Source organism: Lampris incognitus, chromosome 1, assembly GCF_029633865.1.
Source record: "Lampris incognitus isolate fLamInc1 chromosome 1, fLamInc1.hap2, whole genome shotgun sequence".
Taxonomy (NCBI): Eukaryota; Metazoa; Chordata; class Actinopteri; order Lampriformes; family Lampridae; genus Lampris; species Lampris incognitus.
The window spans coordinates 2,295,134-2,320,026 of NC_079211.1; the positions used below are offsets into that span (position 1 = coordinate 2,295,134).

At 47.0% G+C, this 24,893-nt stretch overlaps 1 protein-coding gene across 1 annotated transcript in view; it reads left to right on the forward strand.

Moving 5' to 3' along the window:
* The window catches only part of gpm6aa (glycoprotein M6Aa), a 72,232-nt gene that overhangs the window by 20,109 nt on the left and 27,230 nt on the right, over nt 1-24,893 (forward strand). The window contains exon 3 of the mRNA XM_056296700.1: nt 23,512-23,704. Within this exon, the coding sequence (XP_056152675.1) occupies nt 23,512-23,704 (193 nt within the window). The remainder of the gene's footprint in view (nt 1-23,511; nt 23,705-24,893) is intronic.

The window sequence follows — 24,893 nt, forward strand, 5'->3', positions numbered from 1 at the left end:
TAGGTATGAATGTGTGTGGGTGTGTGTGTGAATGTTGGCCCTATGTGATGGCCTGGCAGCCTGCCCAGGATGACTCCCAGCCTGCCACCCAATGACTGCTGGGATAGGCTCCAGCATCCCCGCGACCCTGAGAGCAGGATAAGTGGTTCGGATGATGCATGGATGGATGGATGGATGGATGGATGGATGGATGGTACAGTGAATAAACAGAGCAGATGAGGATATTTCCAAACTCTTGGGATGGGTAGAACAACCTGAGACTCACACATAACAGTTCCACATCAGGGTTACAGATTTCCTCTCAGACCACTTGTCATTCATGTAGAAGCAGAACCCGCCCACTTTGCTTTTTCCAGACAGCTCGCTTCTATCAGAGTGGATGTGTGAGAACCCCTTTATTTCAACAAAACAGGCAGGGATCTCTGAGTGTAACCAAGTCTTGGTGAAAAGCACGATACAGGACTCGTGGTACTCAAAGCACCCTCTTGTTAGGAGTTGGAGTTTGTCCATCTTGTTTCTGAGCGACCTTGCGCTCAGGATGGTGAAGTCACGCGGCCTCTATCCCGAGAACAAAATGAAAGAGAAGAAAAGTAAATCAGTGAGAGGGGCTTTTAGATTGGTGCTGTAGTGCCCTTCTTGCCCCGGGGGGGTAATCTGTGTAATGTGTCTCCCTCACTATTGTCCCACCGAATTTGTTGACATACAGTAAGTGGGTCACGGCTCTCGGGTCCCCGGCTCTATCACAGATTTTGCGCTGCAGTTGACATGGCAACCATCCTGGTTGATTAAACATGGAGGAGGAGGAAAAAAAAAACCGCTGCCTCGCTCCAGGGATGAGGGTGGGGGTAGATAGATATATAGGGAAGAGACGAGACACATGGGCTATACACCCAGGCACTTTCATAGACACACCATACCCCTACTACATCTCTCTCTCTTTCTCTGGGAACCAGGCTCGACCACTCCTCCCCCATTTGTCAGTGTCACCTCTGAGGACCAAAAGAAGGTTTTTGTGTTTCATGTTCAAATCTGGTGGTAATTAGACAGCGTGTGGTTTCAGGCATTCAGTGATAATCTTCATCTATCTCTCCACCTCTCTTTTACTCCGTTTTCTACTTCCTTCTCTTTGCTGCATCAGAAATCCTCTCCCCCTCTGTCTTTTTTTTTTTTTTGATCCCCCCAGCCCCCTTTATTTTTTCTCCTCAATTGTACTTGGCCAATTACCCCACTCTTCTGAGCCATCCTGGTCTCTGCTCCACCCCCTCTGCCAAGCCGGGGTGGGCTGCAGACTACCACATGCCTCCTCCCATACATGTGGAGTCACCAGCCGCTTCTTTTCACCTGACAGTGAGGAGTTTCACCAGGGGGACGTAGTGCATTGGAGGATCACGCTATTCCCCCCAGTCCCCCCCCCCCAAACAGGCGCCCCGACCGACTAGAGGAGGCGTTCGTGCAGTGACCAAGACACATACCCACATCAGCCTTCCCATCCGCAGACACAGCCAATAGTGTCTGTAGGGACACTCGACCAAGCCAGAGGTAACATGAGGATTCGAACCGGCGATCCCCATGTTAGTAAGCAACGGAATAGACTGCCACGCTAACCGGACGCCCCTCTCTTTGTCTCAGTTTGGCTCTAGTCATTCTGCTTGACATCAGCATCCCTCGCTTGTCCTGTGATACAGCAGATGAGCAGCTGCAGACAGGTCTGCCATTAAATCAGACTTGGATCTGCCAGGTAGACTCCATGTTGGACTCTGGTGCTCTGTCTCTTCTTCATCACTCAGCTCTCCAACCAGCATCAGCTCTCTAACCAGCGTCAGCTCTCTAACCGGCGTCAGCTCTCTAACCAGCATTAACCAGCGCCAGCTCTCTAACCAGCATAAGCTCTTTAGCAGCATCAGCTCTCTAACCAGCATTAACCAGCGCCAGCTCTCTAACGAGCATTAACCAGCGCCAGCTCTCTAACCAGCATTAACCAGCGCCAGCTCTCTAACCAGCATTAACCAGCGCCAGCTCTCTAACCAGTGTCAGCTCTCTAACCAGCATTAACCAGCGCCAGCTCTCTAACCAGTGTCAGCTCTCTAACCAGTGTCAGCTCTCTAACCAGCATTAACCAGTGCCAGCTCTCTAACCAGTGTCAGCTCTCTAACCAGCATTAACCAGTGCCAGCTCTCTAACCAGTGTCAGCTCTCTAACCAGCATTAACCAGTGCCAGCTCTCTAACCAGCATTAACCAGTGCCAGCTCTCTAACCAGTGTCAGCTCTCTAACCAGCATTAACCAGTGCCAGCTCTCTAACCAGTGTCAGCTCTCTAACCAGCATTAACCAGCGCCAGCTCTCTAACCAGCATCAAGAGGACTGCACCAGTTTGAGCTTCTCATTCTGACTGTTTGGTTCTGAGGGGAGCTGCTGTCTCCAGGATGTGACAGCATGTTTTCTCTGAAGGACGCCAGTCAGCATGAAACCTTATTCAACACCAAACCCTGCAGGTTAAATGAGAGAGAGACAGAGAGAGACAGAGAGAGACAGACAGAGAGACAGACAGAGAGCTAGTGTGTCAAAGAGCCAGTGTTTGTGAGTGCATGAGTTAATGTGTGTGTGTGTGTGTGTGTGTGTGTGTGTGTGTGTGTGTGTGTGTGTGTGTGTGTGTGTGTGTCCCTCCCTCCTGGATTGGGGACACGACGCTGACAGATGGAGAGGTGGGGAGGTGGGTGAGGCCGTGAGAGGGGGGTGGTCCTCTTTGTATTTGGGGAAGGCTTTGTGTTGACTGGAGCATTTGGGGTCATGGCTGAATGAGAGCTGGTTAAAGACCGGCTTTTGTGCTGACATACGATATTCCAACCTCCCCGTGTCTCCATGACACACTCATCACATGTCCTCCTGTCCATGACACACTCATCACATGTCCTCCTGTCCATGACACACTCATCACATGTCCTCCTGTCCATGAAACACTCATCACATGTCCTCCTGTCCATGACACACTCATCACATGTCCTCCTGTCCATGAAACACTCATCACGTCCTCCTCTGTCCCTCTCCATGAAACACTCATGTCCTCCTCTGTCCCTCTCCATGAAACACTCATCACATGTCCTCCTCTGTTCCTCTCCATGAAACACTCATCACGTCCTCCTCTGTCCCTCTCCATGAAACACTCATCACATGTCCTCCTCTGTTCCTCTCCATGAAACACTCATCACGTCCTCCTCTGTCCCTCTCCATGAAACACTCATCACATGTCCTCCTCTGTTCCTCTCCATGAAACACTCATCACATGTCCTCCTCTGTTCCTCTCCATGAAACACTCATCACGTCCTCCTCTGTCCCTCTCCATGAAACACTCATGTCCTCTTCTGTTCCTCTCCATGAAACACTCATCACATGTCCTCCTCTGTCCCTCTCCATTTAACACTCATCACATGTCCTCCTCTGTTCCTCTCCATGAAACACTCATGTCCTCCTCTGTCCCTCTCCATGAAACACTCATCACATGTCCTCCTCTGTTCCTCTCCATGAAACACTCATCACGTCCTCCTCTGTCCCTCTCCATGAAACACTCATGTCCTCTTCTGTTCCTCTCCATGAAACACTCATCACATGTCCTCCTCTGTCCCTCTCCATTTAACACTCATCACATGTCCTCCTCTGTTCCTCTCCATGAAACACTCATCACATGTCCTCCTCTGTCCCTCTCCATTTAACACATCACATGTCCTCCTCTGTTCCTCTCCATGAAACACTCATCACGTCCTCCTCTGTTCCTCTCCATGAAACACTCATCACATGTCCTCCTCTGTCCCTCTCCATTTAACACTCATCACATGTCCTCCTCTGTCCCTCTCCATGAAACACTCATGTCCTCTTCTGTTCCTCTCCATGAAACACTCATCACGTCCTCCTCTGTCCCTCTCCATGAAACACTCATCACGTCCTCCTCTGTTCCTCTCCATGAAACACTCATCACATGTCCTCCTCTGTCCCTCTCCATGAAACACTCATCACATGTCCTCCTCTGTTCCTCTCCATGAAACACTCATCACGTCCTCTTCTGTTCCTCCCCATGAAACACTCATCACATGTCCTCCTCTGTCCCTCTCCATTTAACACTCATCACATGTCCTCCTCTGTCCCTCTCCATGAAACACTCATGTCCTCTTCTGTTCCTCCCCATGAAACACTCATCACGTCCTCCTCTGTCCCTCTCCATGAAACACTCATCACGTCCTCCTCTGTTCCTCTCAGTGAAACACTCATCACATGTCCTCCTCTGTCCCTCTCCATGAAACACTCATCACATGCCCTCCTCTGTCCCTCTCCATGAAACACTCATCATGTCCTCTTCTGTCCCTCTCCGTGAAACACTCAACACGTTATCCTCGCCATGCTTCACAAACGACATACTGAGACTTAATGAAACCGTTTAAAAATAACTCATAACATAATTTACTACTACTACTACTACTAATAATACTTTTGGCTGCTCCCATTAGGGGTCACCACAGCAGATCATCCGTTTCCATCTCTTCCTGTCCTCTGCATCTTCCTCTGTCACCACAGCCATAAACCTCCTCTTTGGCCTACCTCTTTTCAATTCAATTCAATCCAACTCAATATATTGTCATTACAAATAACGTGCAGGCACATGTTAAAAATGAAATGAGGGCTGCGGCTTCGCCAAACAGTGCAGGACAGACACACGCAAACACAGTACGAGATATACACTGATGAAGACCACAGCAAACACAGTATAAGATATACACTGATGAAGACCAAAAGCGAACAATTAAATTAAAAATTAAAAAAAGAGCACGAGTACAAAAATATCTAGAAATATCCACAGACATTCAGTGTGTAGCCAGGTTCAGGTGGGCAACAGCTTGGGGAAAGAAGCTGTTTTTGAGCCTGGTAGTGCAGGCGCTGAGGCTCCTGTAGCGCCTCCCAGAGTTGGGGTGGGTGGGGACTCTGCTGATACTGAGACCCCTTCGAAGGCAGCGTTTGAGATAAAAGTCTTCTATGGCTGGGAGGGGATAACATTGTTGGGGAAATTGTCCGTGATGGTAGAGGGAAGTGAGTAACCCGTGCTGGGCTTTAAAAGTTCCTGATGGCTGTAGAAGAGCATATGACCTACACTTTTAAATAAACTTACAGCTAACATAGTATAAATAACAGAGAAAACATAGCACTGAATAGGGAGCCGCAGTAGCCACTGCGTCCAGCGCTGCCATCCTACAGAATATTGCAGATGAACGTTTAAATATCCAGGGATTCACATTATGGTGATGGTGGTCGCCACCTAGACACTGCTTGGCATCCCCTCATCACATTTTCTTTTTATAGATCTTATGAATCCATATCATTTTTGTTATCCTTTTTTTTTTTTACATGGTGATGCTGGTCGTGTGTCTTGGGTCCTGGGCTGTGCCGGTGGCTTCTGGACACTGCTTGGCATTATGCTCATCATATTCTTCATATATTTTATAATTCCATTATAATTGTGTTATCCTCTTTCAATGGTGTATTGTGTAAATTGTGTAAACACAACATCATGTCACGTTGTGCGTCTTGGGAGAGATCCCACCTCTGTTGCTCTCCCTGAGGTTTCTTCCTGGTTTTCCTTCATTTTTAGGGACTTGTCCCTTATCCGATGCAAGGGTCTAAGGACAGAATGTTGTGTTGCTGTAAAGCCCCTTGAGGCAAATTTGTAATTTGTGATATTGGGCAATACAAATAACACTGACTTGACCTGACTTGACATTATAGACACTACCACTCACTATCCTGCTAACTGGCCACAACTTCCAACACTGACCCTACACGGTCCAGACATATACTAGGTTCTGACCCAGTCTTGTTTTTCTATGAAAGTTCCCCTCATCTGAAAGGACAGTGGATGTCTTTATTGTGGTTTGTTGTGTCGTACCGTTTCTGTGAATAGAAAACCGGATTGAAGGTGATCCAGCTGCTGAGTTAACACAGAATCTCTGTATCGCTGCTCGTGTTAGTTCATCTAAACCAGCTTTCCTAAAGACCACGAGACTGACCTGTCCATCTTAAACAGCCGTTTAATCGAGTATTCACACATCACCTGAGATCATGTCACTGGTTTCCTAAGAAAAATTCAAGAATTTTCTTAAATCAAGTCTTTCCATACAAACAAGTGGCTATAACTTCCTTATTTTAGCTCATTTCAAGAAAAAGGAATGAAACGGCATGTGAAATGAGTGAGGGTCATTTCCTCCCACTGGCAAAACCACTCTTTCATTTGACAACAGGGGCTCGTATAACACTAAACAAACCCCAAAGACTTTGTGAGATGGACATTTTGTAGGTAGTGCAGTCTCCATATTTAAATACATATCACACTATGATGATAATCCAGCTGCAAGCAAGATCAGTTTAAAATCTAGCAACTCCTCATGAAGCTGGCATCTTTCATTTCCATTTCAGGTAATGTTGGGCAAATGCAGAGCGCATGAATAATGAATGGCTGTGGTTTGTGGTCTGCTGCTGTTAAATTATGGATCAAGCGTCGAGAAGCTTTCAGTCAATTCACACCATGCTTGTCAGTTTTCACCAGTGCACATCATGCAGTTATTCAGGATCAATCTGAAGAGCCCCAGCATGGTTTGGAAGGAATCTGCCAACACTGGTGGCTCTTTTTGCTAATACTAGCATCAAACGTTCAAAATCATTCAGTCATTGATTCATCTTCAGCCGCTTCTCCGGGGTCGGGTCACAGTGGCAGCAAGCTAAGTAGGGCACTCCAGACGTCTCTCTCCCTAGTAACACCCTCCAGCTCCTCCTGGGGGATCCTAAGGGGTTCCCAGGTCAGATTGGACATGTAGTCCCTCCAGCGAGTTCTGAGTGTATCCCGGGGTCTCCTTCCAGTTGGCCGTGCCCGGTAAACCTCCAAAGGAAGACGCCCAGGAACCATCCTAATCAGATGCCCAAACCACCTCAACTGGCTCCTTTTGATGTGAAGGAGCAGCGACTCTACTCCGAGCTCCCTCCGGATGTCCGAGCTCCTCACCCTATCTCTAAGGCTGAGCCCAGACACCCTACGGAGGAAACTCATTTCAGCCGCTTGTATCCGCGATCTCACCCTTTCGGTCACTACCCAAAGCTCATGACCTTAGGTGAAGGTTGGAACAAAGATTGACTGGTAAATGGGGAGCTTTGCCTTCCGGCTCAGCTCCCTCTTCACCACAACGGTCCGGTACAACGTCCACATTACTGCTGATGCTGCACGAATCCACCCGTCAATCTCCCGCTCCATCCTACCCACACACATTCAAAATCAAAGCTGTATAAACAACCAATGTCAAATTCAATGTTTCTAGTCTATCTTACAATCACTACATGCAAGGTTGAAGGCTAGAGAAAATAAATTAAGAAGACAACTTGACACAAAAGACCAAAAAGAAGAAATAAAAATTACCATATTTGACTGATAAAAAGACCAAACCATAGCCTTAGCCTTGACTCCTGCACTGCCTCTTCATATGAGACATCACATCCAGGAACAAGAAGGACGTGTAGGAACTGAAAATCTCTTTTCATACAACTTGTTAGCTTCTCCCAACTGCAGGAAATGAAATAAAGGACCGACCCCAGAGTTTTTTATGGGTTTTTTTGTGTGACAAAGTTAGAAGCAGACGATCAATAAAACGTTAACACTCGCCTTACATTTACTCACTGTTGCTGCCATCTTGCCCTGTGACTTTGTTCACCATTGTTTCCATGGAAACGTTAATTTCCTCCAAGCCAAGTTCCCAAATACTCCATTCTCTATTTGAAGGGTGATGCATTATTCAAGCGCCAGTCTATTAGTTCTGCCCCATAATACGCAGCACTGACACGTTGCTATTGATCTGAGGGACAGTTTCACAACAGAGCTCTCTGAATTAACCTGAACCTGATGAAACTTGAGGCTTCCTGCTGCCACACACCAGACAAAGCTTCTGAACCCAGTCACGGGAAAGTGAAATACATTACATTACATTACAGTCATTTAGCCGACGCTTTTATCCAAAGCGACTTACAATAAGTGCATCATTTAATGTAGGAGATCAGAACTACTAGTTATCAGAGGTCATAAGTGCATCTAAACAAGCATCTAAGAGCAAAACCAGTGCTAAAGTAAAAGTGCAAGACAGAGTTTTTTTTTAAAATGAGTGAATACAATAAGTGCTAAGAACAAGTAACAGGGTAGTAGTTCTTGAAGAGGTGAGTTTTCAAACTGCGCCAAAAGATGGGCAGCGACTCCGCTGTCCTGACATCAGTGGGGAGTTCATTCCACCACTGTGGGGCCAGGACCGAAAAGAGCCGTGACCGGGTCGATCGGTCACAGCTAAATGTGACAGAAGTCTTCAACCTCTCTCTCTTTTTTAAGATACATTTAAATAATGCATTGACAGTAAACCTTGATGACCTGACGTCAGCAAATCTTCAGACAGACAGCCTGCACAGTAAAGACATCCTAGGTTTTTCAGGGAAAGATTTGAGAAGGAGAATAATGACTGACTTTCCCAAAATGTCTGTTCTGTAAACCACAGAGAAGGTTGTAAAAGCTGCTCCTGAAAATTAACTTGACTTAATTTTATGTGAAGGATCCTAAATCTCCTCCCTTTACTTTTTTTTCTTCCCTCTGTTAGCTTGGATCAGAGGTGACCCTACATATAATGCAGCTGCAATGGGGTCCGTAGCAGTTTAGGGCCCGCATGCATGGACCCCTCTTTATCTCACGACTACTGTATCAAAGCTCTTGAGCACTAGGGACGTTCGGGTAGCGTAGCGGTCTATTCCGTTGCCTACCAATACGGGGATCGCCGGTTTGAATCCCCATGTTACCTCCGGCTTGGTCGGGCATCCCTGCAGACACAATTGGCCGTGTCTGCAGGTGGGAAGCCGGATGTGGGTATGTGTCCTGGTTGCTGCACTAGCACCTCCTCTGGCCAGTCGGGGCGCCTGTTTGAAGGAGAGGGGGAACTGGGGGGAATAGCATGATCCTCCCATGCACTATGTCCCCCTGGTGAAACTCCTCACTGTCAGGTGAAAAGCAGCGGGTGGTGACTCCACATGTATCGGAGGAGGCATGTGGTAGTCTGCAGCCCTCCCTGGATCAGCAGAGGGGGTGGAGCAGCGACCGGGACAGCTCGGAAAAGTGGGGTAATTGGCCGACACAATTGGAGAGAAAAGGGGGGGGGTTAGATTAAAAAAAAAAGATCTCGAGCACTGTGTCTACAGTAGACGGTATGTTCAAAAGTTTTCCTCCGTGTAATTATGGACGTGTGTACTACAGCATAGCAAAATCCACCCAGAAGAGTTAGCTAGCTTAGAGTTAGCTAGCTGGCCAAGTGTCAAGACTTCACTCAGCAAAAAAACCTGCAGCGTGCACGTATGATGTAAGTAGAACATATTTATTATTTGTTTGACTAATAACAAAACTACACACTTGTGTTTTGTGTTTCTAGGGCCTGTGTGCAGACATGAATCATGAATCATGTCCATGTTGCAGGTGCACTGTCACCGACAATGTTTTCATCTCTGTCAAATCATCTGTTATGGTGCTCCGACACTACCCCACTCTTCCGAGCCGTCCCGGTAGCTGCTCCACCCCCTCTGCCGATCCGGGGAGGGCTGCAGACTACCACATGCCTCCTCCGATACATGTGGAGTCACCAGCCGCTTCTTTTCACCCGACAGTGAGGAGTTTCACCAGGGGGACGTAGCGCGTGGGAGGATCACGCTATTCCCCATAGTTCCCCTTCCCCCTGAACAGACACCCCGACCGACTAGAGGAGGCGCTGGTGCAGCGACCAGGACACATACCCACATCCGGCTTCCCACCCGCAAACACGGCCAATTATGTCTGTAGGGACGCCTGACCAAGCCGGAGGTAACACAGGGATTTGAACAGGCGATCGTCCTGCTGGTAGGCAATGGACTAGACCGCCACACCACCCAGACACCCCCTAACCGTAATGCTAAAACCATGTAGGTCAGGTGAATCAGCCATACTAAATTGTCCCTAGGTGTGTGAGTGTGTGTGTGTGTGCATGTTTGAGTGTGAGCCCTGTGTGATGGCCTGGTTGCCTGTCCAGGGTGTCTCCACGCCTGCCACCCAATGACTGCTGGGACAGGCTCCAGCATCCCCACGACCCTAAGAGCAGGATAAGCGGTTCCAATAATGGATGGATGGATGAATGCAACATGTTTAATCAGATAATGATGCTGAAACGTTGTGTTAGTTCTCATCTCATCATCTTCAGCTGCTTTTCCGGGGTCGGGTCACGCTGGCAGCAAGCTAAGTAGGGCACTCCAGACATCCCTCTCCCCAGTAACGCCCTCCAGCTCCTCCTGGGGGATCCCAAGGCATTCCCAAGCCAGATTGGACATGCAGTCCCTCCAGTGAGTTCTGGGTCTACCCCAGGGTCTCCTCCCAGTTGGCCGTGCCCGGTAAACCTCCAAAGGAAGGCGCCCAGGAGGCATCCTGATCAGATGCCCGAACCACCTCAAGTGGCTTCTTTCAATGCGAAGGAGTGGCGGCTTTACTCTGAGCTCCTCACCCTATCTCTAAGGCTGAGCCCAGACACCCTATGGAGGAAACTCATTTCAGCCACTTGTATCCGCGATCTCACCCTTTCGGTCACTACCCAAAGCTCATGACCATAGGTGAGGATTGGAACGAAGATTGACTGGTAAATTGAGAGCTTTGCCTTCCGGCTCAGCTCCTTCTTCGCCACAATGGTCCGGTACAACGTCCACATTACTGCTGATGCTGCACCAATCCGTCTGTCAATCTCTCACTCCATCCTACCCTCACTCATAAACAAGACCCCGAGATACTTGAACTCCTTCACTTGGGGCAGCAACTCATCTCCAACCCGGAGAGAGCAATCCACCATTTTCCGGTAGAGAACCATGGCCTCAGACTTGGAGCTACCGACTCTCATCCCAGCCATTTCACACTCAGCTGCAAACCACCCCAGTGCGGGCCGGAGGTCGCGTTCTGATGAAGCCAACAAAACCACATCATCTGCGAAGAGCAGAGATGCAATTCTGAGGTTCCCAAAACGGACCCACTCCTGACCTTGGCTGCGCCTTGAGATCCTGTCCATGAATATCGAAAACAGAATCGGAGACCAGAGACAACCATGGAGGATTCCGACACCCACCAAAAACGTGTTTGACTTCGTGCTAAGAATGCAGACACAGCTCTCACTTTGGTTATACAAGGACCAGACGGCTTGTAGCAACTGCCCCGGTACACCATACTCCCGCAGTACCCCCTACAGGGTGCCCCGGGGTACACGGTCGTAAGCCTTCTCCAAGTCCACAAAACACATGTAGGCTGGCTGGTCAAAGTCCCATGCCCCCCTCAGCCCTTCCGCAAGAGTAAAGAATTGGTCAGTTGTTCCACGGCCAGGGCGGAATCCGCATTGTTCGTCCTGGATCTGAGGTTCGACAACTGGTCGGAGCCTCCTTTCGAGCACCCTACAGCAGACTTTCAGGCTGAGCAATGTGATGCCCTGATAATTGGAGCACACCCTCCAGTCCTCTTTTTTGAATATGGGAACCACCACCCCAGTCTACCACTCCACAGGTACTGTCCCCAACCTCCATGTGACACTGAAGAGGCATGTCAATCAAGACCGCCCAACAATGTCCAGAGCCTTCAGCATCTCAGGGCGAATCTCATCCACACCCGGCACCTTGCCACCGAGGAGCTTTTTAACTACCTCAGAGACCTCTGCCAGGGATATGGGTGGGGCTTCCCCTGAGTCTTCAGACATTACCTCCTCCACTGAGGACTTGCTAGTCAGGTTCAGGAGTTCCTCAAAGTGTTCTTTCCACCGCTTGACATAATCCCCAGTCCGGGTCAACAGTTCCCCTCCCCGGCTGAACACAGCCTGAGTCAAGCCCTGCTTCCCCTTCCTGAGTCGCCGAATGGTTTGCCAGAACTTCCTTGAGGCTAACCGAAAGTCCTCCACCACAGCCTCGCCGAATTCCTCCCACACCTGAGTTTTTGCTTTCGGACCGCCAAAGCGGCAGCCCTTCTGGCCCCCCGGTACCCGTCTGCTGCTTCAGGAGACCCCTGAGCCAACCAAGTCCAAAAGGCCTCTTTCTTCAGCCTGACGGCTTCCCTCACCACCGGTGTCCACCAACGGGTTCTTGGGTTGCCGCCTTGACAGGCACAGATGACCTTTTGACCACAGCTCCTGCTTGCCGCATCTACAATAGAGGCTTTGAACATGGCCCACTCAGACTCCATGTGCCCAGCCTCCCTCGGGATACACGAGAACTTATCCCAGAGGTGGGAGTTGAAGACCTCATGGACAGGGGCCTCTGCCAGACGTTCCCAGTTCACCCTCACTACACGTTTGGGTTTGCCAGGTCTGTCCGGCAGCCTTCCCTGCCATCTGATCCAACTGACCACCAGGTGGTGATCAGTTTACAGCTCTGCTCCTCTCTTCACCCGAGTGTCCAAAACATACAGGCTGCAGATCTGATGATACGACCACAAAGTCTATCATCGATCTTCGGCCTAAGGTGTTCTGGTAGCAAGTACACTTATGAATTACCTTATGTTCGAACACGGTGTTTGTTATTGCCAATCCATGACTCGCACAGAAGTCCAATAACAAGGCACCGCTCAGGTTCAGATCGGGGAGGCCGTTCCTCTCAATCATGCCCCTCCAGGTTTCTCCATCATTGCCCACATGCGCGTTGAAGTCCCCAGCAGAACTATAGAGTCCTCAGGCGGAGCCCTATCCAAGACACCACCCAGAGACTCCAAGAAGGCCGGATACTCCGAACTGCTATTCGGTGCATAGGCACACACAATAGTCAGAGCTTTTCCCCCAGCAACTTGCAGTCGTATAGAGGCAACCCTCTCATTTCCCAGGGAGAACTCCAACACGGCGGCGCTCAACCGGGGACTTGTGAATATCCCCACACCCGCCTGGCGCCTGTCACCTTGGTCAACTCCGGAAAAGTAATGAGTCCAGCCCCCCTCCTGGTGTTTGGTACCAGAGCCCATTCTATGTGTGGAGGTGAGCCCAACTATATCTAGTTGGTACCACTCCACCTCCCGCACCAGCTCAGGCTCCTTCCCTGCCAGAAAGGTGAAAGTACACATCCCGAGGACCAATCTGCGATGCCGGAAGTCGGCATGCCCCGGTCCCTGCCTTTGCCTGCCTGCATTGCACCCTACCCCAATGCTCATCCCCGTGTATGGTGGGTCCACGGGGTGGTGGCTCCATGTTGTTTTTTCCAATTGTGTTAGTTCAAATGAGCTTAAACTGTTCTGCAGCTGATCTTGGTTTGTATTCAGCATCTGGTGCCTCTTTTGTCAGTGTCCAACAACAGTCGGCCAGCACTGATGGATTCCAGTTGCCCTGGTACCTCTTTTTCATGGTCGCAATGTCCTGGTGAAACCTTTCACTATGTTCCTCACTGACTGCACCAAGACTAGCAGGGAAGAAGTCCACATGTGAATGCAGAACATGAATTTTCAATGACATGTTGCACTTCATGGTTTTGTATGCTTTAAGCATGTTGTCAAGCAGCTCAGTGTAGTTTGGTGCTCTGTAGTCGCCAAGAAAATTCTCAACAACACCCTTAAATGCCTTCCATGTGTCAAATCAGGAGCAGAAATGGAGGACCCAAATGCACGACTCAGAGACGGACTGGGCTAGAACAACGTTTTAATTAAACAAGGAACTTACAGACAGCAGAGGAGGCTCGCAACAGGACGTGGCGCATCCGGCGACCAAGAGTCAATACATGTGTCTGTGTCTCTGTGAGACGAACCGACAAGGAGGTAGGGCAACCAGGGGAATATATACGTAGTAGTGCCAATCAGGGAGATTGGACACAGGTGTGCACGACAGGGTAGGGACACAACAGCCAATCGGAGAAAGGGGAACAGGTGCGTGAAGCAGGGGCAGTCAGGAGCAATCAGTCACTGAGGCAAATGGGGCACAGGTGAACCGAGACACCAATCAGGCGATGGGGAACAGGTGAACCCCTATGACCCAGATCACACGACCATGACACCATGCACTTTTCTCTGCCCCACTAGCAGATCTTCTCACTCCCTGTTATTGATGACCTGTCTGATTTGTGGAGCAACAAAAATGCCTTCCTTAATCTTGGCATCAGTTAATCTTGGAAACATCTGGCTCAAATAGCAAAGTCCATCACCTTCTTTGTTCATTGCTTTCACAAAATGTTTCATCAATCTGAGCTTTATATGAAGAGGAGGTGGAAATATCTTTGTGGGGTCGACAAGTGGTTTATACACCACACTAATCTGCCCTGGAACGAAATGCTTACGGAGCAGCCAGTTCTTTTTAATGTAATGTGACTCTGTAGCATGGCTATCCCATTCACACAGGAAACGACAGTACTTTGTATATCCGAGCTGCATTCCTAGTAGCAGTGCCAATACTTTTACATCACCACACATGTTCCAGTAGTAATTGTTGTACTATATGTGTTTCAACAACAGTCCCATGTTATTGTAGGTTTCTTTATTGTGTACAGCATAGCCAATGGGTACTGACGGGTGGACACTACCAATGTGCAACAGGACAGCTTTCAGGCTTAACTTTGACGAATCTATAAAAAGACGCCATTGTTGTGGGTCATGCACACAACCCACAGCCATGAACAATCCATCAGTGTCCGTGCAGAAACAGAGGTTGTCAACCTGCGTCAAGAAGTCTGTCAAATGTTCTTGACGGTTCTGAAAGATATACATTTTTGTACCTGGTGACAGCAAACCCCATCCTTACAATCTTGAACCAAGTAGTTCTGCTTCAGCTTTTGACAAATCTAAGTCCCTGACCAGGTCATTTAATTCTAACTGTGTTATCAGATGAGGATAACCAGGCATAAAGGTTCAACATCCGGATCAGTGTTGTTTTCCACATCTGGTTCATGCGTTGTGGCATCTTCATCTGCCTCATCTAGGCTCCATGTCTCTGGTGGCTTTGGTACTGGCAAACTTTCATCATGTGGCAATGGTCTCATGGCTGAAGGCAGGTTGGGGTATCCAATAGATTTCTTATTTTCAGTAGAGAAGCCAGATACATTGGTCAGACAGAAGTAACGGTCTGTCACGTGATCCTTCTGTTCTCACCATATCATTGGGACTGCAAATGGCATTGACTTCTGAGTACCTCTGAGCCAAGCTCTCAGGTTGACTGCACATGTTGTGAGGAGCCCAGGATTTCTCTTGGTCACCAGTTTTACATCTGAAGTAGAGCTCATAGGCTTTCTTAAAAAGTGCAGTCATGGTGCGTGTCTGAGCCCTAAGCGTGTCCTCACCACAGATTAACAGGATGTACTGCAGCTGTTATAACATTGACAAGACATTTCTGCTGTATTAAGTCTTCCTGAAGACAATAAGTCCTAGTGTTAAGTATACTCACGATGCTATTGCCTGTAGAACATGTGCATCAACATGCGTCCAAACAGCATGTGTATATGTGAGCAGCTTTTACAGCCTGTCTGCCAGCATCTTACCTGACTAAGCATGCCCAGGCCGCCTAAGACAACATCAGGATTCATACCCTCTTTCACCAATGACATTCAATGACTTTTCCATGACTTCTCCACAACCTTGAACTTGGAGTTTCCATGACAAAAAAAAAAAAGAAAGACAGAAAGAAAAAAAAAAAAAAAAAAAGACTTCGTTGTTCACTGAAAATTATTTATTGTAGCGTCAAGTAAAATTAGGTCTGTATTTCAAACATGTGGTGCCTCTCTAAAACAAATCTTTGCTGTGTATTTCCTTGTATTCACTTTTAACAAAATAATACATAATACTTATATCTGAAATGAAATAAAACAATTCTCCCAAAAACTAGAGATGGAACGTGTCACTCAATAGTGTGAAATAAATTGTAAACAGTTTCACAGCAAATATAAACATAAGTAACAAAACTCACACTAAATAAATCTCTCTTGCGATGCTGTTGAAGATCATCACTTTTGGGATGAACAGAGTTTTTATTTACAAAACTTGCTATTTACAAAACTTGGAACTATTCTTCATGGCCTCAAAAGACTTAACCTTAGGATCTGGTAGACCACCCATCCACACCATCTCCACACAGGTTGTCACATGGGGCCAAAGCTTCAAAGCTCGGCCAGACACACCAACATTTTCAAGCCAACGGTGTCTGCAGAACTTGAGCATCACGGTGCTGCATCCAGTGGCGGTGACAAAGTCCTCATGACAAGTGGGACAATCACGGAAAAGCCAGTATAGGCTCAAGGGTGTATGCTCAACGTTCCAGCTCAACGTTCCGGTAGCTTTGCATCCCTCTCTGAAAGCGTCCAACTGCTTCTGCATCTCTTTCTGTATTAGTTCAGACGCTTTCCAGTTCACGTTTGGCCCGTCCATAGACAGCTGGACGAGGTTATGAACTCTTGTCTCAGACGGCGCTTTGCTTATATTTTCGATGATATCAACTGCAGTGGAATGTCCTAAAAATTCAGAGCCAGTGTATTTAGTCTTAATCTGTGCTCCTTCCCAAAGCCTCACATGTAAATCCATTTGTTTAGACTGCAAATGGTGGTTTAGGCTCTCGTCAAATAGCATGACATATGCTGTTTGTTGGGACACTTCTGCCAGTAAGAGCCTCTTAAATTACGGAGCATGCCCAGATGTGCTGACATATGCACACTTTCTCTCACCGCGGGCAAATCTTGCTGCAATGTGGCTGTCCGGGAACATGGCTGCGAAAAGACGGCTCAGGTCCTAGGATGACTTGAATGAGCAGTGCAAATTCATGATTTTTAATGCCCACATAATCTCCGCTTTGAGGGCTTTGTTTTTTTGTTGAAACGTCCAAAGTTGTCCGTTTCTTCACTGTTGAAGCTGCAGCAGCGTTGCTGGATGTGTTTGATACACCGGCGTTCATAACCTCACCCATGGGAATTGCGGTGTGGTGCTAGCAGTCTCGTGCTTCTTCCCCCTTCGTGTGGCTAACACGCGCCGCTCCGCCCATATTGGAAATATCAAATGTTTTACAGCACACCTTACATTCAGCACGTTTTAGGTTCGTCTTTACCCAGCCACAACTGGTACTTATCCTTATAAAGCCACGTATTACTGAAGCTGCACCTCCCTGGCATGTTGGCACCTTGGCGCACCGGAGGGCTAGTGGGCGGGTCTGTAATCACAGGCTGAAATAACTTCTCACCACGCCGCCGACATTCAGCGATGGTTATGTGCACATTTAGTTTTATTTTTTAATACTTGGATTAATTAGTAATTAGATTTGAGGCAAATTTAGCTATATTTCCACGACTTTTCCAAAACTTCAAAGACAAATCTATATTCCATAACTTTTCCAGGGCCTGGAAATTGCATTTTAGATTTCCATGACTTTTCTAGGTTTTTCATGACCGTATGAACCCTGCAACATCTACATAGCACACTGTCCAGGCATGCTTGGACTGACCAGAACAGCTTGCTTTGTGGGCAATATGCTAGTACTACTACTGGACTTCTAGACTTAAAATACGATGGGAAATCACAAAAACAGGTTATATCTACAAAGTGGTATATGACAGGAAAATTGTATGGTGATTTTCGTGATCACCAGTCCAAAATCCATGAAATACACCCAAAAGTGTTCAGGGAGCAAAACCTTCGTTGTCCAGTGTAATTTACTTCCCTTAGACTATTAACGACATATAAAAGTCATTACCAGAAACTAACTAAAGTACACCTCAACTAACCAACCAAGGCAAACTGGTGGAACAGGTGACTGTGATTGGTTAGAAATATGTCAATCAGCTTGATGATCCATAACTATCCAATCAGAATTTAGCACGTCATCCATTGAGTTCCATCACTGTGAAGAGCTGCTTCACCTGTCGTCTGAGAAACCTCCTCTCTGCCTTTCTCTACCACACGTCTAATAGTGAAACCCACTTGTCACACAGGATAGATGACGGGCTCTTCGAAAACATATTTAACTGTCCCTATTTCTGAATGACCACATGAAAAAATATCAATTAAAACGAAAACGCAGCAGCAAAACCCCTTTGAAAAAAGCTTTTTTTAAACAATTTGTTCTGCCAACATATGCTTGGTTAGTTTCGAAGATGGTCATACTGCAAGTAATTTCATATAACACTATAAATCTTGCAGTGTTTTGATATTACAAATGCATGAACTATAACACTGCACAGAATTTAAGTTACCAATGAGAATCTGCTCAGGCTGAGAAAAGGCGCTCTCTGCAGAACTGCTGAATGCACCATAAGGTCTGAGGACTCATACCCAATATACCAGAAACGTCAAAACTCACACAACTAAAGAAGGTCGATTCCTGTACATGTCCTGACTCAGATCACCTATTTCACCACAAGAATTACACTGATATTCAATAGTGGAAGACTTTGTTTGAATTTGGCAGCTCCCGGGTATGAACATGTTTAAGGGTATCGGATCGAGGCAAATCAGTGCTTCCCTGGCTATAGAAAAGGTTGAATATTAAGTGGGGGTTACTGAAAAGACCCCCGTGGACGGCCCACTCTGGTGCCAGATAATATTGTGAGGATGCCGGATCTGGATCAGAGCTGGACCAAATGTCTGCGTCTGTGCAGGCTGAAGCTCCTTAGTATGCATCTCAGGTCTGCAGCAGAGACAGTAGTACAGAGCTGAGGAGGAGGAGGAGGAGGGGTGTTGAGCTCATTGTTGCTTTGTTACAGCAGGGAAGATGGCGAGGTAACTGTAACAGAGATGGTGCGGAAAAAACTTTGATGAGCGATCCTGCTACAGCTGACAACAACAACAACAATAATAATAATAATAATAATAACAATAATTTATACAGCACTTTTCTAGATATCCAAAGCGCTTCACATTGAAGGGGGTAACTCACTTCAACCACCACCAATGTGTAGCAACACCTGGGTGGTGCACAGCAGCCATTTTAGACCAGAACGCTCACCACACATCAGTTTGAGGTGGAGAGGGAGGGATCATTGAGCCACTTACATGGGGGATGATCAGGTGGCCAGATGGAGAGAGCCAGGTCGGAAATGTTGCCAGGACACCGGGGGACCCCCTACTCTTTGTAATAAGTACCATGGGATCTTTAATGACCACAGTGAGTCAGGACCTCAGTTTGAGGCGAAACTGACATGCAATTTCTGAACACATTTTTTAACATTGGGAGTTTGAATCATAACCAAAAATAGGTGTGGTTTTATGAATTCAAAGCTATTGGCTACTGTATTCCTGGGTGGGTGGGGTTCGGTACCGCTAGCCACTTGTTATTTACAAAAAATGTCGGATAGCGATAAGGAGAGGGAGATCCTCTGTGAGGATTACATTTTTGAGGAAGAGGATTCGGTGATACAAATAACTGTTAGATAGATAGATTATAGATATTTAGATAGATAGATAGATACATAGATAGATATACAGATAGATAGATACAGTGCATCCGGAAAGTCTTCACACCCCTTGACTTTCCCCACATTTTGTTATGTTACAGCCTTATTCCAAAATTGATTAAATTCCTTTTTTTCTCATCAATCTACACACAATACCCCATAATGACAAAGTGAAAAAGGTTTCGTAGAAATTTTTGCAAATTTATTAAAAATAAAAAACTGAAATATTGCATGTACATAAGTATTCACACGCTTTACTTTGACACTCAAAATTAAGCGCAGGTTCATCCTGTTTCCACTGATCATCCTTGAGATGTTTCTACATCTTGATTGGAATCCACCTGTAGTAAATTCAATTGATTGGACATGATTTGGAAAGGCACACACCTGTCTATATAAGGTCCCACTGTTGACAGTGCATGTCAGAGCAGAAACCAAGCCATGAAGTCAAAGGAATTGTCTGTGGGCCTCCGGGACAGGATCGTAGCGAGGCACAGATCTGGGGAAGGGTACAAAACATTTCTACAGCTTTGAAGGTCCCGAAGAGCACAGTGGTCTCCATCATTCGTAAATGGAAGAAGTTTGGATCCACCAGGACTTTTCTTAGAGCTGGCTGCCCAGCCAAACTGACCAATCGGGGGAGAAGGGCCTTGGTCAGGGAGGTGACCAAGACCCCGATGGTCACTCTGACAGAGCTCCAGCGTTCCTCTGTGGAGATGGGAGAACCTTCCAGAAGGACAACCATCTCTGCAGCACTCCACCAATCAGGCCTTTATGGTAGAGTGGCCAGATGGAAGCCTCTGCTCAGTAAAAGGCACATGACAGCCCGCTTGGAGTTTACCATAAAGCACCTAAAGGACTCTCAGACCATAAGAAACAAGATTCTCCGGTCTGATGAAACCAAGATTGAACTCTTTGGCCTGAATGCCAAACGTCACGTCTGGAGGAAACCAGGCACCTCTCATCACCTTGCTAATACCATCACTACAGTGAAGCATGGTGGTGGCAGCATCATGCTGTGGGGATGTTTTTCAGCGGCAGGAACTGGGAGACTAGTCCGGATTGAGGGAAAGATGAATGGAGCAAAGTACAGAGAGATCCTTGATGAAAACCTGCTCCAGAGCGCTCAGGACCTCACACCTTTCAACATGACAACGACTCTAAGCACACAGCCAAGACAATGAAGGAGTGGCTCCAGGACAAGTCTGTGAATGTCCTTGAGTGGCCCAGCCAGAGCCCAGACTTGAACCCCATTGAACATCTCTGGAAAGACCTGAAAATAGCTGTGCAGCGACGCTCCCCATCTAACCTTACAGAGCTGGAGAGGATCTGCAGAGAAGAATGGGAGAAATACCCCAAATGTAGGTGTGCCAAGATTGTAGCTTCATACCCAAGAAGACTTGAGGCTGTAATCGCTGCCAAGGGTGCCTCAACCAAGTACTGAGTAAAGGGCGTGAACACTTATGTACATGCAATATTTCAGTTTTTTAATTTTAATAAAAACCTTTTTCGCTTTGTCATTTTGGGGTATTGTGTGTAGATTGATGAGAAAAAAAAGGAATTTAATCCATTTTGTAATAAGGCTGTAACATAACAAAATGTGGGGAAAGTGAAGGGGTGTGAATACTTTCCGGATGCACTGTAGATAGGTAAGATAGACTGATGGATAGATAAATAGTTAGATATAGATAGACAGATAAATAGTTAGATATAGATAGACAGATAGCAATACGTTGTAGCAAGATCAATAATAAAGTCTCAGCAAAATAGCACAAACTGGAGTCAAGTAGCTAGCAGGAGGGGGTGAAAGAATGGCTTCTCCTTGGTTTTATAGCATCTCGCTACGGACACACCCTATATGCAAACTGACTGATGTCTACGTATCCACCGGCACTTATTGGACACCATCTACAGTCAATCACACATCTCTCTTGAGGCTCCGCAGACGCGCTGTTTTGGCCACTGAATTTCTCCGTGGTCATATTCCAACTCGGAACACAACCTATCCATAGGAATTTTCAGATTTTGATGTCAGTATCACTTTAATGTCTCATCTGAAGGACGGCCTCTCCTACAGCACAGTGTGGCATTGGGATTTGATATTTGTTGTTTTTATTAGGGGCGGCACGGTGGCGCACTGGTTAGCGTGGTCGCCTCACAGCAAGAAGGTCCTGGGTTCGAACCCTGGGGTAGTCCAACCTTGAGGGTCAATCCCAGGTCGTCCTCTGTGTGGAGTTTGCATGTTCTCCCTGTGTCAGCGTGGGTTTCCTCTGGGTGCTCCGGTTTCCTCCCACAGTCCAAAGACAGGTAGGTCAGGTGAATCAGCCATACTAAATGGTCCCTAAGTGTGAATGTGTTGGCCCTGTGATGGAGTGGTGGCCTGTCCAGGGTGTCTCCCCACCTGCCGCCCAATGACTGCTGGGATAGGCTCCAGCATCCCACAACCCAAATTCGGATAAGCGGCTTGGATAATGGATGGTTTTTATTAGGACCAGAAGGAAAACTGCCCCACCAACACCACTTTGGGCAGCAACTCCGTTTTCCCAGGAGGTCTCCCATCCAAGTACTACCCAAGCCCATACCTGCTTAGCTTCCATCATTTGGCAGAGCCAGGGTACATGTTAGTATGGCTGCCGACAATGAAGTGAAAGCTGGTGGCCATGTCCCACATTCCTCTGTTCACAGGACACAGTGAACACAGATGGATTTAGTCTGGGGTTATAATGGAGATGTAAAAGCTCCGGAGGACTTCTCCAGTGTGAAGTGACACTAGTGCGTTTCATTTGGAGTCTGCGTTGATTTGTGTGTGTGTGTGGGGGGGGGGGCGATTTGGAAAGCAGTGCACGTTTGGAGGAATACACTTCATTTCAGTCCATCCCTAGTCAGGGAAGGGTGATGGAGGTGAGGCGATCTGCGGCTCAATCCAAAACTGAATCACATTCATGTAAACTGTAGCTGTGTGACTGACATTCTGCAACCCACTCTACGACCCAGCAGTTTGGTTTTAGTAACAACCCAACAGGACACAGACCAAAGTCAGACTCAGTCTTCCTACCCCACCCCCCACACACATATTCTCTCTCTCTCTCTTGCTCATCAGTCTGTGTCTAAGTGATTAGTCACCTCAGGGGCCACCCGGGCAGGAAGGCAGGCCAAACAGAGTGGGGTCAGAGGTCAGGGCCAAAGGTCAACACGCAGGCTGAGTTTTTTAGTGTGAAATAAATGTCATGGGCGAGCTCTGCAGAACACTGAGGACAGTCTCAGCATAAGGAAGAACACAACAAAAAACATCTATTTTGAAGTTGTGTCTCATCTCTTAAGTTTCGCAGAAAGGAACACATCAGTTCCTGCTGTGTAAAACAACTCAGCCAACAAATGCAAGTGACTCTGATTCTGAAATGGAAAGGATCGTTTCCTGTGTATGAAACAAATCTGACAGTACAAGAGCAACGTATTTCCTAAAATGTTCTGTGGCGCCACATGCTGCCTGACAGCCTCAGTAACTTCTCAACAGACGCACAAGTGCGTCTGTTTTCATCCTGCGTCCTCGCTTCAAGTCTGCTTTTAGCTCCGCCTCCCAACTTGCTGCATTTTACAAACCCTGCTTTGAATTTAGAAGATTCCAAGCATGCAAATGGAACCACACTGTAAAGGTATGCAAATGCATCACCCAGTGGCAACTTACTCTGAATTATTCATCAAGCTGATCAGAATCCAGTCTTCATCTCACACATGATAGTCTTCATCTCTCATACAACAGTCTACATCTATGTCTTCATCTCACACGACACTCTTCATCTCTCACACAATAGTCCTCATCTCCCACAGTTTCCATATCACACACAAGTTTTCATCTCACACACAACAGTCTTCATCTCTCATAGGATAATCTTCATCTCACACAGTCTTCACCTCTCACACAACAGTCTTCATCTCTCAGTCTTCATCTCTCACACAATAGCCTTCATCTCTCACAGGATAGTTTTCCCTCACTTTAATTTCCTTTTAGACTTTTTTTGATTGACAGTTGCTAATCTGTGTGTGTGTGTGTGTGTGTGTGTGTGTGTGTATGTGTAGGATGCTTGGAGTGCTGCATCAAATGCCTGGGTGGGATTCCGTACCCGTCTCTCATCGCCACCATCTTGCTGTACGCGGGCGTGGCGTTGTTCTGCGGGTGTGGTCATCAGGCGTTGTCCGGCACCGTCACCATCCTGCAGAACTACTTCGAGGTGGTTCGGAGCCCTGTGGACTCACTGGACGTCTTCACCATGTAAGTATGGGAACCCCTGGGACCATCTCCCTGTAAAGGGAATAATTCAACCAAAATCAACACAAATCGATGCGGTTAACCTGATTTTTGGTCATTTTAATTGTTTTAATATGAATGAAAATACATCCAGTCCTGTACATCTACTACGGGGAATACTATGGGTATTCCCCATACACTATTAGATGATACTAGATCAGTATTTACACCAATCAGTCACAACATTAAAACCACCTGCTTAAACCAGTTTTTTCATGATTAAAAATGCTTTAAGCTGTATAAACATGTCTATAAACACTTAATAAGTCATTATATGACATGTGTACTTATACAAGCAGGTAATCATAAGTGAGCTGCATTCTAAAGTTAAATTTTAAAGGAAATGGAACTCCTGTCAGCTCACTGGGAGGGGGTGGGGGTGCATTGTGTCGTTATTTAAATATCTTGGTACGTACTGGCGCTCTTAACAGGTGCTCCAGGACCTGTAGAGTTTTTCATATTTAAAATAAAGACCACCCGCCATATTTAAAAATGCATGGCATCTAATCCTACGTCAGTTTCACCCTTCTGCCCTCCACTGGAATTACATGGTACTGCATGTGGTGAAGCTCATGTAGGAATCGACCCCATGCATTCTGAAATATCCCCGTTATGTAGTGGAAAAGACACGACAGGCGAAGCGCTACTCAGAGCATAGTCCATTTAATCAACAACACAACGAACTACCTTCACCCACATGACTGAGGTAGAATGTTTAACAGGGCTTTGACTGGACCTCTTCACATGCAGGTGATGCAAGGAGTTGAGTCACGACCCGGCCTACCCCTTCATTAATATAGCGTACAACAACTGGATGTAGTTGTGCGTCTTTATCATTGCTGCCGTCAGTCGCAAGTGAGAACAAACTGACTTTTAACAAGTGGTCAAGTCGGTTGTTGACGTAGCTGCCAGGGGTTGTGTAATAGCGGCTGTCTTGGTTCTTGCACGCGCATACTTTGAGGTGGTTTTGCTGTCCAGAAATGCAGCTTTAAAACTGGTAAATAACGTCTCTGCGTTGATGATTCCACACTCGCTTCCACCAGTGAAGAATCCGCCAGCCGATGTGTTATTTCTGACGACCTTCACATAGCTGCCATGTCAGATGGTTTCATTGTGCTCTTTTACATTGTTCAGCCCACCATGTCTGATGGAC